Source organism: Cupressus sempervirens, chromosome 11 (genome assembly GCF_028749045.1).
Source record: "Cupressus sempervirens isolate cs-2001-9-10 chromosome 11, ASM2874904v1, whole genome shotgun sequence".
Taxonomy (NCBI): domain Eukaryota; kingdom Viridiplantae; phylum Streptophyta; class Pinopsida; order Cupressales; family Cupressaceae; genus Cupressus; species Cupressus sempervirens.
Window position 1 is genome coordinate 4,928,762 of NC_143128.1, and position 17,849 is coordinate 4,946,610.

At 33.3% G+C, this 17,849-nt stretch overlaps 1 protein-coding gene across 1 annotated transcript in view; it reads left to right on the forward strand.

Moving 5' to 3' along the window:
- Positions 1 to 17,849, forward strand: part of LOC149527949 (mechanosensitive ion channel protein 4-like) — a 138,715-nt gene that overhangs the window by 69,536 nt on the left and 51,330 nt on the right. Inside the window, exons 10-11 of the mRNA XM_089811202.1 lie at positions 13,888 to 13,986; positions 14,446 to 14,526. Of these exons, the coding sequence (XP_089667328.1) occupies positions 13,888 to 13,986; positions 14,446 to 14,526 (180 nt within the window). The remainder of the gene's footprint in view (positions 1 to 13,887; positions 13,987 to 14,445; positions 14,527 to 17,849) is intronic.

A 17,849-nucleotide genomic window follows, 5' to 3' on the forward strand; every position in this document is an offset into this window, starting at 1 on the left:
TTGATACAATGATATTATAGTGCATTGATTATCTACTTAAGGTTGGAAAGGATGGATACAATGATTAAGTTCAAAAGAACAAGTAAAATGAGTTGAGTCTGCCAATCTTAAAAGATCTACATAGTAGGTGCCCAAAAATGTTAGTGTAAGACGAGTAGAAATTAGTTGGAGCTGCGAAATGTCAAATTTTAGTTTATTTTGAGTGACATAGTGTAAGTTGAGTAAAGTTTAGTTGATGCCAAGCACCTGGAAAATTTAGTTTGTACTGATTGATTTGATAGTGGATGTTGAAGAATGCAGTATGTGTCAAGCATCAGAAGCAAGTTAATGTTGAGTGTTAGCATTAAGAGAAAGATCATGAATTTGATGGATCTAAGCTAACAAGTTTGATTTCTTAGATTATGTGAACTGTGTGGAGATAAGCTTGATGAGCTAGTGGCACAAAATTCAAGATAAACAATTTTGAGGTGAATTCAAAGAGGATTGAAAGAGAAGTTTCTAGAAGGAAATCAAATGCAAAGACAGGTAGATTCATTAAATCCTACCTAATCCTTCCTAACCCTAAAATCAAAGCTGGAGGATGAATGACAAAAGATATAATTTTTCTTTATAAAGGGATACAAGGCATGAAACAATAGTTGCCATGTGCAAGAACCAAAGAAAGATGAGTCTAGCGTGTTGCTTCATATGGTGGTCGAATGATAGAATTTTCAATTGGCATGTAAAGTAAGAAGACTTAAGGGTATAAATGCTTGAAGGGTGAATAAGCTATGAGAGTTGAAGTGTGTGGAAGCCAAGCAGAATGGAGGACTAAAATGGAGTTCTATAATCTACAAAGTGAGTTGTAAGTTGTTATCAAATCAAGCCTTTTTGTTACTCTTTAATCACTGTATCAGTCTAGGGTAAATCCTTGGATTAAGGTTGACCTAATAGTCATCTTTTAATCCTTTAACTAGGTGACATTCCAAGTGAATGATCTAAAGTCCTCTAACAAGGCTCACTCCTAATAGAGTGATTGAAATTCTCTATCTAGATCACATTTAATAGTGTGCATTGTAACCCTTAATAGGGTTGGCCTATCATAGGGAATCACTTTAGAAGAGTGAGATTTAGTATCATGTTATTGGTGGTTTTTCCCAAATTGGATTTCCATGTAAAATCATTGTGTCAAATGTGTTGAATTTGTTATGTTTTGTGCTTACATTTATGCAAAGTTGATTTGATAGTAACCTACAAATTTGATTGATTGTATAATCTAATGGATGCATGCATGATGAATATGTCATATGGATATGGGTTCACTAAGCTATGAAAAGTTATATTTTTACATCTAGACTTTGGACAACTGATTCACCCCCCTCTCAACAATTGGTAATAGAGCCATCCTCTTGAGAGGACTAGTTTGAAGATACTAGAAGAAAAAGATCAAGAGTTCAAAAAGAGAGGCACCCAAGATTAATAGAGGTAACTTTCCTACATGGAAAATTTTGATGAAGCTACACCTTGGAGGTCTTGGAGATCATGCACAATCTACCATCACCACAGAGCATGCTGATCTTGTAGGAGCCCTAATTGTTGAAGATCTATAAAAGATGAAAGATTATAACCATACAATGTTGGAGATTGTCTCTGCCCTAAGTTATACGAAGTTCGATTATATCAAGGATTGTGATAGTGCAAAGAAAATGTGGGATTCTCTTTACACTATTCATGGAGGAGATACAAATTTTCTTAGAGCCAAATCTAAAAGTCTTAGAGGTAAGTTTGATGATATGAGAATGTAAGAAGGTGAGAATGTTTCTCAATATTTCTTTAGGATAAAAGTTATCGTGAATGAAATAAGGGGATCCACTAGTAAGATAGATGATGAGACTATACTAGGAAATTTTTTGAGAACATATTTTCCCTTTTATGCTATTAGAGTTTCATCTATACAAGAACTGAGATGTGTATTAGGTTCTAATCTGACTCTTGAAGGTCTAATAGGTAAGTGGGCACTATTTTTGAGCTATCTATTTTTCATAATTTCAAATCTGATAATGTTGAATCAACTTTCAAAGCTAGGTTGTCATTGAAGGAACCTAATGAGAAGAAAAAGAAAAAGGTAAAATATGTGTCCAGTGATACTGATAGAGATGAGGAAGATGTAGAAAACAACCTGAAGCACTACTAGCAAGGATATTTGACAAAGGAAAAGGAAAATTCAAAGGTAATATACCTATCATATCACTAGTACATTTGACCCCATTTTTAGACAATAATTTTTGACCATCTATTAAAATGTTTTAGATCGGTCAGAATATGGAAGGAAAAATATCTCTTTTTTTAATCCATGCCCATGTTGTTCAAAATTTTGACCAACATGAGCTAAACATGTTAAAATAAAAAAGAGATTTGGTTGCCTATTTCATTATTTTTTTAAAGTAAGAGGCGGTAGATTAGTGCTTGTTGGTGCATGCAGAGGGTAGGAGGTATATGGCTCATAGGGCATGTGCGTCTTGATTTGGATCTAACTATGCTCAGGAAAGGAGGTCAATAGAATCTATATCTAGTCTTGAAATTGCATCCATCTTCAGTGACTCTACTACTAACTTTGCCTCTGTTCACTAAGCCTTTGCTCCTATCTTTCCAGTCTCCCCTGGTTTCAAAGATTCTATGGAGGGTGCATGAGGGAGCTACACAAGAAATTTAGGAGAAGAGGCAGGAATCAAGGAAGAGGCAAGGAATGAAGGTACTTATCACATTTTTCTACCATTTTTTGCTCAATCTTGGCCATGGCACCCATTAGGTCATTTTGAACAAAGTTTTTCTCTTTAATCTCTTTAGTAAGTTTTGCCTCATGTATATCACACTCCATTGCCAATTGATGCTTTCCTATGTATGAGCACCCAATTCTCTTAATCAACTTGTTGCATAAACTTTGCTAACTCTTCTAGACTCTATAACATCACCTGTCACACTAAACCACCCCCACACAATATTTACAAAAGGCCATCATGCATAACTCAACTCTAGGGTTTTAACACAAACAAAAAATAATATTTTCTAGAGTAGACACTAGAATTTCATAAGCATTTAAATAGTGTCAAGATACTATGTTAGACTTTCAAAAGGTTTATTGGACTCTAGACTACTAATATGATGAGGCTCATGTATGGTTGAGAAGAACAAAAATATCTCCTATATCATTTTGGACATTTATGGAGTCTTGGAGTCATGTGATCAATGAGTTGATATTATTGTATCTCAAGGGTCTAATACACCAAGATGATGGAAATGAACTTAAACTTATTCATCTGCCAATTGGAATTGCTCCATTTTTCTGACCTATGTGCTGCTAATCTTGTGCATTCAAGGTATGATACATTGGGATGTTAGAAGGGAACTCAAGCTTGATGGACTGTCAAGTCTAATTTGTGGTCTCTATGAGCTATTATCATCCAAAAAATATACTCCCTTTCATTCATCTATCCATGAGCTATTTCTAATGATTGTGATTGTGATTGAACTTGTAACTCAATGACCTACTTTGGTTAATAGTGTAGTTTTAGTCTTTTGCTTACATAGATTCACTCCTTTGTCACAATATAATATCCCCAAATAATATTTGATATACTAATAGATTATGTCTAACCAAGTAAATATTATTCTCAATAGAATAGGAAAAGGTGGATTATAATTAATGAGGACTGTCATCAACATTTATTTTCCAAATATAATTTTCAAGCCTATTGAAGCATGCAGGGGAAGAAGCTGACATAGCTTATGAAATTATGCTATGCTCTTATTCTATGAAACCAATTTTTTTTGAGGTTGGACACCAAACATATTAGCCCACAACCACATTCATGGTTAATAAGGCACTATTAGAAAAGATTTCTCAACATATTCATTTTGTTAAAAAAGAGTCAATGTACACAAAAATTCATCAATGCACATAAAAATTCAACAAGCATTCCTAATTGATATAGAAAATTAATTAAATAAGGGGGATATGATCATATTGTCTGACTTATGAAGATAGATATTGGAACCCTTAATATGAGCTGATATGCTATTATAAACTTGTTAACATGTTTTTCTTTTTTACAACAAATGATCTATGGTGCAGCCACATTGTTCTTCAACATTGAGATCCCAATCATGTTTGGAGGCTTCATAGATCAAAATTTAGAATTATTTTTAACTGATCTTTGAAGAATTCATAGATTAATTTACAATATTTTTAGTAATCTTTGAGGGCTTCAAAAAAAAAATTCACTTTGTGTGATCTTTGAAGGCATCAAAGATAAAGTGATGATATTTTTAGTTATCTTTGAAGACTTCATAGATAGATATGTCAAATTTTCCTAAGTTTAAAGATTTTAGAATTTATGTATTTTATAGAAGGATAAATCCCATAGTGTAATTATATTGCTAGTATCTATTTTCTCATAAACTAATTAGAGAGGAGTATATCATTGAATATATAGATTTTAGTGGCTTAAAATGAAATGCCATGTGGATGCATGGCCATGATTGATATAATGCCTAGATATCAAAAACATCTCGGGGACGGGGGTATTGCAAAATATAATGACACACAAAATGACTACCTAGAGATTCAATATTAATAAAGGAGTGAAAATCTCAATTAACAAGAGTAAAAAACCATATCCAATAAGGATAAGATTGAAAACTAAGAAAAGATGACAACTAAAAGAATAAAGAATATTCCTAAAGTCTATCGTAATAGCTTAGTTGACCATTATAAATATATAACTAAAATTGCAATATTATTTTACCAATGGGGATGAGGATAAAAAGTCCCATTCATATTGTGCCTAGCTTGTAAAATGATTAGGACATCCCTAACCTAATGCCCTCAAATAGTAATATCTATAAAATCAAAGTTACATATTTCATATATGTAAAAAATGACAACTACAACCATATTCTGAAAAAAGGGTAGTATTGAAACATAATTATTGTGAGCTTACAAAATATGTAAGGCCCCTCTTATATACCAATCCTTAATAAAGAAAGCTATGCGTGGCCCCATTTTCTATAAGAATAATGATGCCCTATTACAACAAGACTCTATGAACTTTGAGAGAATATGGAACTTGTCCATTGCGAGGTCTCCAAAGTATAGCCAAGATGTTGTACTTAGTTCCTCCTCTCACTATTTTAGGTTCCTATTCTTTTTTATGAGCTTTAGCTCTTCTGTCTTCGGCTCATCATCATAGACTCTTCTGTCTTAGGCTCATCATCATAGGCTCTTATGGATTTAATAACTCGGTTCCCATATTTCCTAGAAATCAAAGCACAATAGACTTACTTGTCAATTCAACAATGAAATTCACATACCCTTTTATTATAGCATTAGATTCTAGACTTCTTTTTAAAATTTAACATTGTATTGATTCAAAGGAGGTGTTGTAGAAATGAATTTGTTCCTTGAATCTAAAGATTCCAGATCTAGGGACTTTTTGACTACATCCTAAAGTGTTATTGGGTCAAAGGCTAAGCCCATGAGAGGTTCAACTAACCCTTCAATGAGAATTAGTATGCTTCTTCTCCTTGAAACATCTTGTACTGTTACTCCTAATAGTCACACAGCCTTCTATGGATCAATTATATTTCAATTGGCCTCACTCTCTATAATAAATTTTAGGATCATTCCTTCCGAGTCAATCAAATAAGTTCATCCAAAAATCTTCTAAGATAGTGATAGAGTTGTGTACATGGATGATTATCCTGCAACACCACCATTCATGAGCTGCCCCTTCCCCTTCAAGAAACAAGTGGTAAATTTGATAGCCTCATCTTCAATCATTGAGTTTAACAAAAAGAATGGTGTCAATCTTTTGCAACCATGTTCAGGCTGATTTTTTCTGGCAGGATTACAACTCTTTCTCTTTTCTCTTTCCAAATAGCAGAGATCTTTGGCATTAATTTTTTCTACAGTCTAAACAATAGTTATATCCTTTCCCATTTATCAGTAACAATTGTGACTAATTTTTATTAAAACATAAACTTGCATCAGAAAGGCTTTGCAACAAACTACCAGATAATATTAGATCAAAAAAAGTCTAGAAATTATGCAAATTGCCACAGCCAATAACATATCAAATTTGACAAAAAAAATATATTAGAGGAAGAATAGTACATAAATTATCAAATAATGGATTAACATAGTTTACAATAAACAGTAATTTTTTATTTAAGTACAATTATTTTTATATCTAATATCATCTACAAAGAGAGAGAGAGAGAGAGAGAGAGAGAGAGAGAGAGAGAGAGAGAGAGAGAGAGAGAGAGAGAGAGAGAGAGAGAGAGAGAGAGAGAGAGAGAGAGAGAGAAGAGAGAGAATATAAAGATTAATGTACCAATAGCATTATCAATCCATCATCCACAAAAGATCTGGGCATAACTATTCATAGATATATATCAATCAATATACAATATAATATTGATTATAAGACAACATGATATATAGCAATGCATGAAACTAAGCAATGTCTACTATTTACATAACCCTTTAACATTTCTGCTTGTCTCACACTGATCACTATCATGGGTTCCTAAAAGAGTGACAATCTGATCATGCAGGTCTACATCTTTGACAATGTGATTGTACTTGAATTTCTTAGTAGAAAGGACCATCTCTTCAATCTGCTTAGGTTTTGCTATTCTTGTCCACATACTATTTAAGAATATTCAGCTTATGTTTGTTCACATTATTTCTTATTTGAGGAAAGATGTGTGCATTCTTGATCTCATTTTTGTAAACGATCACTAATCCTTCTTTAAGAAATATCATAAAATGCTCTCTAAATGTGTCTATGATATTTAAGACCTTAGAAGAAACATGAAGATAGGTGAGCTCATAGTAAAACTCACTGAAAGTTCCTTTTGCCTTGGAAGATCTCATCATTCCTTTTTTTCCAAATAAACGAAAGAACTTCATCAATCAACACCATCCAAAAATGTTAGATTTAAAACTATTTCATAACCAGCTGAAATTTCAAACCAAGAAAAGCCATCCTATATATTCCACTTCAAAGAATTACCCATAAATAAAGACCATACAGCCAAATAAGCTTTTCAATCAAAGAGAAAATGGTAAAAAGTCTCAACTTGTTTATTGAAACAACAAAAATCAGCAGAGATACCAAAGGATTGCGATTCAAATAAACTTCTATTTTTAAAGAGTGGATAGCCATCTAATTAAAGCTTTTTTGGGCTAACCAGACTTAGTTCAAACAAGATTAAAAAAAATTGACTTTTTAGACTCAAACTAGTACACATTCAAAGCCTTGTTAAGTCACACAAAAATCTCCCTTAATTCAGACAACATTATATAAAATTTCTTCACTGTAGTTTGATCAAACTTAGAATCATAGCAAGCATGAGAAAGCTAAACATCCTGGAGAAAATAAGTAGAATATAATGAAATCTTTATTAGAATACCATCATATTTATATAACCCCTGATCAGTAATACGAGAGTACTTTATGGGAGGCCCTATATAGTTTCTTATCTAGCTTTGATAACTAGGTTTTGGCCGCACATAGGAGTATACTACATGCTCTATTACAATGTCCTCCTATGTGGCTGCTTATCTAGGTTGTACTTAAATCTTTCCTTCAAAGATGTTAATTGTGAATCAAGCCAACTTAAATAATGTGTGAAGTTCACATGAAATGGTTAAAGGACAAGAATTTCCATAAATAAACATTTGTAGCCTTCTCTAATATGGGGTCATTGCTATAGTTTAATAACTACCACAAAGTAGAGTAAAGTAAAAGGGATTTAAATATATTGATGGTTATACATATTTCTTCTATAACATTTCCCTTCAAATTCTACCTCACTCTAACTTAAAAAATTGTACAAAACAGAAGAGGTTACAAACATGCAACCATTCCCTAATTGAAATTATGTTAATCTTTGCACTATTTTTTACTTCGCTTGTTTTATACACAAAATTTACACCTTGTCTTCATTGTGCAACATGTTTGGAATACTCTTGGTGACTAGAAATCTCCTCTTGGTTTCTCAACAAATAAGGGATCCTTCTTCTACATCCAACTCAAGAAAAGCGTGATGAAAATGACACAAAAATCATCATACTCTAGCATCATCATCTAGTAACTAGAATCAAGTTTGTTATTAACCTATTGACAAGAACACTTTTCTTTGTGTTAAGTACTTCTCCCAAATTAAAAAATAAATTGACTGTCTCATATTTGTTTCCCTTCTAGCTACCAAGCTCATTAAGGAGTCTTCTAAACAAACTCAAGCAATCTAATGAGTGCTAAGTGTTGTATTCATTGGCATGAGACATGGGTTTGTGAAAACCACTACTGATGCAAGGACATTCAAGGGTCAAGGCTGTTGATTTAGATGTGGGTTTTAGTCGAAATTTACTTCCGAGGGTCATAACTTTTGTCTCAGATGTGGGTTTTGGCTGAAATTTTATAGGTAGTTGTAGTAGGAGTTATTTGGATTGCCGATGAGCTCAACTCGATAAGTGGCCATTTTGACATTTTTTTGAGATCTTAAAAACTCATCTTGACCTCCGAAATTGGCTTTCAGTATTTTTTCCATTTTTTTAAGAATTTTGTTTTTGTAATAAATCTAAAATTATATCTTTGATTTCATTGATTAGTTGGCAATTCGTCTTGCCTTAGTTGGGGACTTTTCTTGGGAAAAATTGGGATTCATAGGATAAGTTTTAAAAATTACAAAAAATGGAAATTTTTTTTTCTTGAAAATTTGCCAAATATGGTAATTTTTGAAATTGTAATAAGTAGATGTTTTTTCAATTGTAGAGGCAGAGTAGGGTTGGAGAATTTTTTTTAACGAAGAGCTTGGTTATTTTGAAACAGTTATCTTGTGTGACATTTAGATTTTTTGTTTAATGATATTGGGGTTACATCAACTACTCATGAAAAATGGGTCAATGAGTTTGATTCAAAAACTACACGGTTGAATTTTGATAGCAATATGAAAAAACTCAAGAAAAGACTAAAAAATAGCAAATTACTTGACAATTGTTAAGTATGAAGACCAATCAAAGCATACACTAGAGAAGAAAACTAAAAACAGTAATGATTGGACAATCACCAAATGAACTTTTCTTTTGCTATTTAAGTGTTAGATGCAATTGAGTGCTAAATGTTCTATTCATTTTCATGAAAGATGGGTTTATGTAAACCACTCTCTTGAAATATGAGTCAACGAGTTTGACTCAAAAACTACAGCAATATCACAAACTCAAAAAAAGACTAAAACTAGCAAATTACTTCACAACATTCAGTGGGAGAGAAGACTAAAAATAGTAATGATGTAACAGTCATCCAACAAACTTTTATTTTTCCCTTTAAGAGTTAGTACCAAATTGTTCCATTATGTCACTATGGAGTCCTTAATTAAGGGGAAGAATGCATTGAAATCATTTTTTTAAATATTTACCTTATGCATTTTGTTCGTTTCTAATCTACTTCAAATTAAATACCAGGTCTTTGTTCCTAGCAAAGATGGAACCCAAATACCAATGTTCATTGTATGTAATAAAAATATCATTCTTGATGGTTATCATCCGTCAGTGCTATATGGTTATGGGGGCTTTAACATTAGCATAACTCCATACTTTAGTGCTACTTGTATTGCCCCTTTAAGGCATTTAGGAGCACTATTCTTTTTTGTAAACATTCATCGGGGTGGTGAATATGGAGAAGAATGGCATCAAGCGGGCACTCTTGCAAATAAACAAAATTATTTTGATGACTTCATTACAGCTGTTGAATTCCTTGTATCAAAGTGTTATCCACAACCTAAGAAGATTTTTATTGAGGGAGGCAATAATGCAGGACTCCTTCTTGCTACTTGCATGAATCAAGTATGTTTAGACTAGTTTAATGTTCCTCACATTATCCTCAATAATTTTTTTTATCATTTCTTGTTTTTGAAACAAATGATGTGGGACTGAAAGATTGATATTCTCTCTTATTTTCCCAAAAACAAAGGCCTGACTTATTTGGTTGTGTGCTAGCATATGTTGGGGTTATGGACATGTTACGCTTCCATAAATTTACTATTGGTATGTCTTGAATGATAAACATTCCATAAATGTAGTTTAAATAAGATTTACATTGGGATATACCACAAAGCAATTAGTATGCCTATATTGCACCTTCTTAGTTATGGAATTTTCTTTTGGCTGTTGCTAAGGAATTTAACGAGCATTCATAATTTTGCAGGACATGCATGAAATATAGATCTTGGATGTTTAGACAAGGAAGAAGAATTTCATTAGCTTAATAAGTAATAGCAAAAATCAAGCATCTATAGTGATTACTAGTTAATTTTTTTTTTAAAATATACTAATCTAGTAACTTTCCCTCTCGCAAATGACCCTCAATAGTAGACACTTGCCATTGCATAATGTAAAGAGGCCATGGGAAGAGCTTGTGGGACATAGTATTCAATATCCCTCTACGATGTTATTGATAGCTGATCATGATGATCATGTTGTCCCACTTCATTATTTGAAGTTTCTTGCAGTAAGTACTTTAGATCCAATATTTTGACTCCTAAAGCTTTTAGACCAGTTTGGCTTGTAGTTCTTGTTTAATTTTTTTCTTGCTTTCCTTGCACAAATTAGTACCATAAATTTTTGATGTTACAAATGGGAGTGGATTTTCTAAGGAAAAATAATTTTGAGGATCTAGTGCACAGATAATTGTTGATGGTTTTACTTAAGTTCCTTAGAGGTAACCAGTCTGATCTAAATATATTTCTCGAGTTGTTAATATGTGTTTTCCCATAATCTTAGAGTAGCTAAGCACAAAAATTGTTCATCTTGGGAAAAGTTTGATGTGATTTCACTGTAAACCATTTAAATCAGAAGTATACATGCAAACTTAGCATCTATATTATCATGCAGAATAATTTATTGTGCAAGTTCTAGAAAAGTATGCATGCCAATCCATTTTTTTTATCCCTAAAATGTCAAGGAAGGAGGAACACCTTAGCATTTCATCAAATCATAGTTATTAACTAATATGCCTACAAGCCTACTTTTGCACTCTTGGTTTGAAAAAGAAACAATCATATCTATAAAAACATGCATGTAAATTTGATTGTGCATTCCTGGTTAAAAATTATTGTCAGTATTGCAATTTAGAATATGCTAGCACACATGTTTTTTGTACTTTTAGTTTTTCAAGCCAATTCATGGGTTTTCCTCATATTGAAGATGCATAATCTTAATGTTATTGGGTAGTACACCAAGATTTGAACTTCTTTAAAAAAATTTTATCTTGTTGGTAAAAAGAGTAATTCATTTTGTTTGGAGATTGTCTATAGCTATATGTTAATCTGGGAAATCTCTATTGAGTGGTTACAGACACTGCAACATATTTTATGCAATAGTGTGGCGCATAGCCCACAAACCAATCCAATTATTGGTCAAATTGATACAAAACCCGGTCATGGGGGAGGGAGGCCAACCCAAAAAGTGCTATGTGTTCTTTTCTTTCCACTCTATTTGCACTTTAGCTTATCAATTGAATTTCACCAAATTTAGAGAAGAGTTCAAATAGTATAATTCTATAATCTAAACAATCTATAAGAGACCTTTAATCTATACATGTGATTTTTCAAAATGATTGCATCAAATTCTGGTTCTTTTGTAGAGTGATGAGAATGCCGATAAATGGGCATTCATGGCCAAAGTGGTGGGAGCCTCATGGATTGACTAGCTTCTAATGACGTGGTTGGTTGCAATTGATGTCGGCAAACAAAGAATAGTAATTGTATGATTTGTAATAGAATATTTTGTAGTAAGTTTTCTTGTCACAGTTTGTTAAAAAGTGTCCCTATTACAAAATACTTATGAATTATAGGTAAGTGCACCAAGTTGTGGTGCCAAAAGGGGGTATAAGTGGATACCTTTTTTTTTTCTGAAATCAGCAATTTCTGAACTTCAACAAGAATTTGAAAATAGTTATGCTCAAAATTTTAAGATATGACAAAAACAAAAGTAGTAGTCTTTTGAATCTAGTTTCTAAAATTCTTTTTTTTTTCCAAAATGGCTTAGTTTTAGGTCCTCAAAAAATGAGGCCACAGAAAGTGGTATTGTTTATTTAAAAAAAAATAACATAGTGCAAAGTATGGCCCCCCTAAAATTTCAACTTTTTTTTTTCAAATTCTTTAATCGCTCTAGTCAAAAGTTACTTAATACAATGTAGTTTATCCTAGAATTTTCGGGTAATTTTATAATGTGTATTATTCTTTTTATGAATTTTTTAATTAGATACATCCTAAAAATATGAAATATCTGTTTGCTCCCCCTAGAAATGATTGAAAACTAATCTAAATTCAAAACTTCTTTTTTTCAAAGTATGTAGAATGGAGTCTAGTGTCTAAAAAACTAAGTTGTTGCAAAATTTGATGAACGAGCTAAAATATACTGCCCAATTAGTACATGTTTCTTTTTGACAAAAAATGGACATACATTCAAAATAAATTACAGATGAAAGGCTTGCAATAGTTCAATTAAAAAATAAATTATTAGCTAACATAGAGACCTACAATGTCATGTAACCTCATTTTATCGATGCTCAACCAAGAGGAAACTTGAAGGAGAGCACACAAGAAAAATCAAAATTTTTTTATATGTTTGCAGAAAAACACGTCTCAGACTATTTTATAGACTCCAAACCTTTGGGTTGGATCCCTAAGGCAAAACCAAACCTTAGGCTTGGTAGAATGCAAAGCTTTGAATAGTGTGTATGCAATATTTAAAGCTTTTTAAATTTAATTCTTAATAGTGTGTACACACTTTATAAAAAAAATTATTGTGAAAAGTGCATACATGCTATAGTGCATACACACTATAGCACGTGCGCACTATAGCCCGTACATGCTTTTTAAAACTAGAAAAATAAAAGGTGTCATCTTTTTGGCACCACAACTTGGTGCATTTACCCTATATTAATGTTAACTATATAGAAGGTAGACTTGTTCACATAGAAATGTAATGGTCACATCCTACCGAATATACATATATAAAGCTATAGACCGTAGATAATCCAAAATGAGCTATTCAAAGCCTTGCCATATTGTGTACTAGTTTTTTCGACAAGCAATTGTAAGTGTTATATGCTCTTATTACAACTAGTCCTAGTTTGTCGAATGCAATATTCCTCATATTAAAGAGAATATTTTTAGAACTATATCAAAACTTCTCTCAACAACCTATGAAGGAGAAATTCCATGATCTAAAATGTTAGAACCTAAAAAATGCAAAATGTGAAACACAAATTCGTAGCATCATGCTTTTATGCGATTGAAAATTGGGAATGTTATAGATTATACGAATTTTGTGTCTAGACTCTAGCAATATTCATATTAGGTCTTGAGAAATAGTAGGTTTTACCTATTTCCTTGCAATTCTACTTTTAACACATTGGTTCTATTGGGAATTTTTTATTTATTGATAACATAAACAAAAAATCTTGCAATTCTAGTATGTCAGTGCACTTATTTTTTGTATGAAGAAAGTGTACAGTTGGTAATATCATTCTCTTGTGTATTTTATAGATTGATGCTCATGGGTTACCCTTATCTTCAAAGACACTATCTTTGCTTCCTCTCTTTTCATCAATAAATGTCAACATGAATGATACAAACAATTTACACTCCTCATCTAAAGTTGTATGTTCACCAAAACTTGCAAAAACTAGGCTAGGTTCATTAGCTGCTATGACAATAGTTGTGGTTGCAGGAATCCTTCATTACTTGGGGGTTGTTAGTTTCCCTAAAAAATCTTGTGGAAACTATGCAAAAAAGATGAAAGATGCTAATTTTCATTTGGTACATGTTGTGTCTCAGATAGATCACTGCGTAGCCCAAGGAAAGATTGGTGGTGGATTTGATGTTAGTGCTGCTGTGTATGGGAGTCAATGCTATGTTAGATTTTCTCCAGATAAAGTTTGCCAAAAATTTAATTATCAAGTATGCATTGTACTGTTACGTGTTGAAAACATATATTTCTAATCTATTGGTGGTTTTACAATCATCAATAATATCACAATCTATTACGGTTTATGCAAATGCATATATTTTGTGTATGTTTGATTTTCCAAGATGACTAGAGGTGGTTGTGAATAAATGTGAAGCAAAATAGTTGTGTTTCTTGAATGTAATCTCTTTTCATTGGCTATTAAAATTAGGTCCTTTGTGTCCACGAAGAACCTTCAACTAACATATGAGCAATTGATTAGGTCAGTTGCAAGATTTTTTAGACAAGCATCTGTGATTTAAAATTTTAAAGATTTGAACTTAAGGCAAGTTTTATGATCTGATATATCTTTTTTCTTATATCTAGATAAGAGTCATTGATAGGTATTCTGAAATACCACATGAAGGGCCCATTTTGATTTAATGTAGAGTGATCCAGAAGATATCGAGACCTGGGCAGTTAGTCCTCATGGTGTTGGATGGCTTTTTGGGGCTAGAGTAACATCTGAGGTAAGTAGAGCCATCATTTTTTTTGATGAGTGTAGGATAAGGCCCAAGATATTTGTCTAATCACAACTTAAATAGATATATGATCTCATCAAATCTATTTTGATGCATTTTTGGCAATCATGGCATGCCATGACCACACTTTTTTCGTGAATTCTATCAAAAAATTCACATGCCTTGTCTATGCTTCCATTTTTCAAACATGTCTACCATGGAAATCGTGACTACAACATCTGACAAAAATTTGTTATGGTTTAATGCATGTCCATAGCTTATTCCAAAGCTCTTGTTTTGGCATAAACATCAATAATGATGCTGACAAAGGTTATGTGATTTAGCTTTACACCTGCCAATTGTATTTTTTTTAATATAAACACACATGTTATATATGTATTTAAACATATATACATATGATGAGGACACAACCCAAGAATAGAATGGACACAACAGAAAAGGGAAATTGTATTAACTGAAAAAATAAGCTAGTACATTCAATACAAAGAAAATAAACTTCAAAACATGCCCTAAGGGCTTACAATAGCATAAATGTGGAGATAATTTCTGCTTTCAGTACCTCCTCTCAAACTCCACTCTGAGCTGCCTTTTATAATGCCAAAAATATCCTTAAATAGACCCCGGAGGGTTAAGGACTAGGATTACATTCTAGAAAGTGCTAGCAGGCATCCACCGACCAAATAGAAGGTTCCAAAAGCTGCATTAGAAGTCGACGCAAATCTAGAAGAATCTAGAAATGGTAACCGAACTTCCGAGAGGCATAACTTTTGAACCGTACTCCGATTGATGAACCATTTACATTTTCAAAAATCTCTCGAAGCACTCTATAGCCCTATGGACAAGCTTTGCTCATCCCCTATTTTTTAGCCCTTTTTGAGGTCATTTAATGCCCCTAACCTGACTTTGAAGCATTCTTAAGAGGTCTCCACAACTCAAAAAATTGCAATAACTTTCAAACTATGGTGTCTTTTGACCTAATTCTTTTTTTGGAATGCGCTAAATTACAATTAAATTCATCTAGCCAATTTACACCTCCTACTTCACCAAAATGATGGCTCAATTACATACTCCTATTTTTTTTGGGATTTACACGAACACTGATGGTGGAACTGTGAGAGTTGGAACCTTTATTTGACCCAAATGGGTATCCAAAAATGAAAACACATGAGACAAAAACTAAGTCTAAGTATATTTTTTTGGGCGACACAGGATTGCCCTTATACCTCTGGATGCTCCTGCATCAGACACCCAAGGTAGATTGAAAAGTGACCATGTCACTTTATGAATGGTAGAGGAAATCCCAAATGGGAAACCTCAGTGCTGAAATCCAAGTTGAGTCCTCGATCAGTCGTCCTTTCCATTTGACCAAATACTCTTCATACTGCCTATTTTTGGTACTCCTACCCACATAATGATCTAGAATGTCTTCTATCTCCTCCTTCTTAGAAGCAAGAATTGGACATGGCTCTAACACTAGCTCCTCATCTGCACCATCATCATGATACTCTATTAAATCTGCAATGTTGAAAATGGGAGAAATGTGAATACCATCTAGTAGCTCCACTTCATATGCATTTCTTGAGTCATGTTTCTTCAAAATTTTGCAGGGGGCCAAATTTCTTCATTTTCAGCTTGTTGTAAGTACTGACTGGAAATCTTTCTTTTGTAAGTGCACCATGACTAGATCCACTACTTGGAATTCCTTATGTCTTCTCCTTTGATCAGCCCTAGCTTTATACTCTTGATTCATCTTGGTAATGTGTACTTGAACCTCCTCATGTAGACACTTGATATGTTCAACAAATTCCTCAGCTTCAACACTTTCCCTCTCCCCTTGTTCTATCTTTCTCAATTCTGGTGCAGTCCTTGGGCTATTCCCATATACAATTTGGAATGGTGATTTTCTAGTACTCCTATTTATAGAGTTATTGTAAGCAAACTCTACTTGTGGTAGAATCAAATCCCATCCTTTGGGCTTATCCCCAAATAAACATCTCAGCAAATTGCCCAGACTTCTATTTACCACTTCTGTTTGGCCGTCAGTCTGCGGGTGATGCGTGGAATTGAATTTTAGGTCTGTTCTCAACTTCTTCCACAATGTCCTCCAAAAATACCCCACAAATTTAGTATCTCTGTCAGAAACTATACTCCTTGGAAGACCATGTAGTCTTACCACCTCTTTGAAGACAAGTCTTCAATATTAACAGCATCATGAGTTTTGTGGCATGGAATGAAATGTGCCATTTTGGAGAGCCTATCAACCACCACAAATACTGAGTCATTACCCCTTTGTGTCGTTGGCAATCCAAGAACAAAATCTATACTTGTGTCCTCCCATGGCCTTGATGAAACAGGAAATGGCTGATATAGGCCAATATTGTGACTAAACCCCTTGGCAACTTGACAAACCTGGCAACTCTGTACAAACTTCTTCACATCCTGTGAAATTTGAGGCCAAAAATAATGTTCTCTAAGAATGGAAATGGTCTTCTCTCGACCAAAATGTCCTACCATCCCTCCACTATGTTTCTCCTTAATCAGATTTTCCCTAATGGAACTCCTTGGAATGCACAATTGACTACCCTTGAACAACATGCCATCCTGAATAAAATAGTCTAACCACTTGGTTCTATCTACAGCAATATGTTGTTTACAAGTTTTCCATGCTTCAGCAAAATCAGGATCCTCAAGATACAATTTCTTGAGTTCATCAAACCCAACTACTTTAACCTACATTATTGTAAGCAACAACTGTCTCCTACTTAGTGCATCTGCAACCCTATTAGATTTTCCACTTCTATGCTTCAACACAAATGTATAGCTCTGCAAGAACTCTACCCACTTCATATGCCTCTGATTCAATTTACCTTGGCTATTTAGGTACTGTAATGCCTCATGATCAATATACAAAACAAATTCCTTTGGCAATAAATAATGTCTCCATTTCTTTAAGGCCTGAACTATTGCATAGAACTCTTGATCATAAATAGAATACTTCTTCTTTGCATCATTCAATTTTTCACTAAAATATGCAATAGGCTTACCTTCTTGGCTTAATACAACCCCAATAGCATTGCCACTGGCATCACAATCCACCTAGAAAACCTTTCTAAAATCTAGAAGTGCCATTACAGGCTATTTTGTCACCTTCTTCTTCAGTAATTCAAAACTTCTCGTAGCTGCTGCAGTCCATTTGAACTCTTTTCTATCCTCTCTTATTGTATCAGTTAGGGGTGCACATATGCCACTGAAATTCTTAATAAACTTCTTGTAAAAACTAACTAGACCATGAAATGATCTTACCTCAGTAG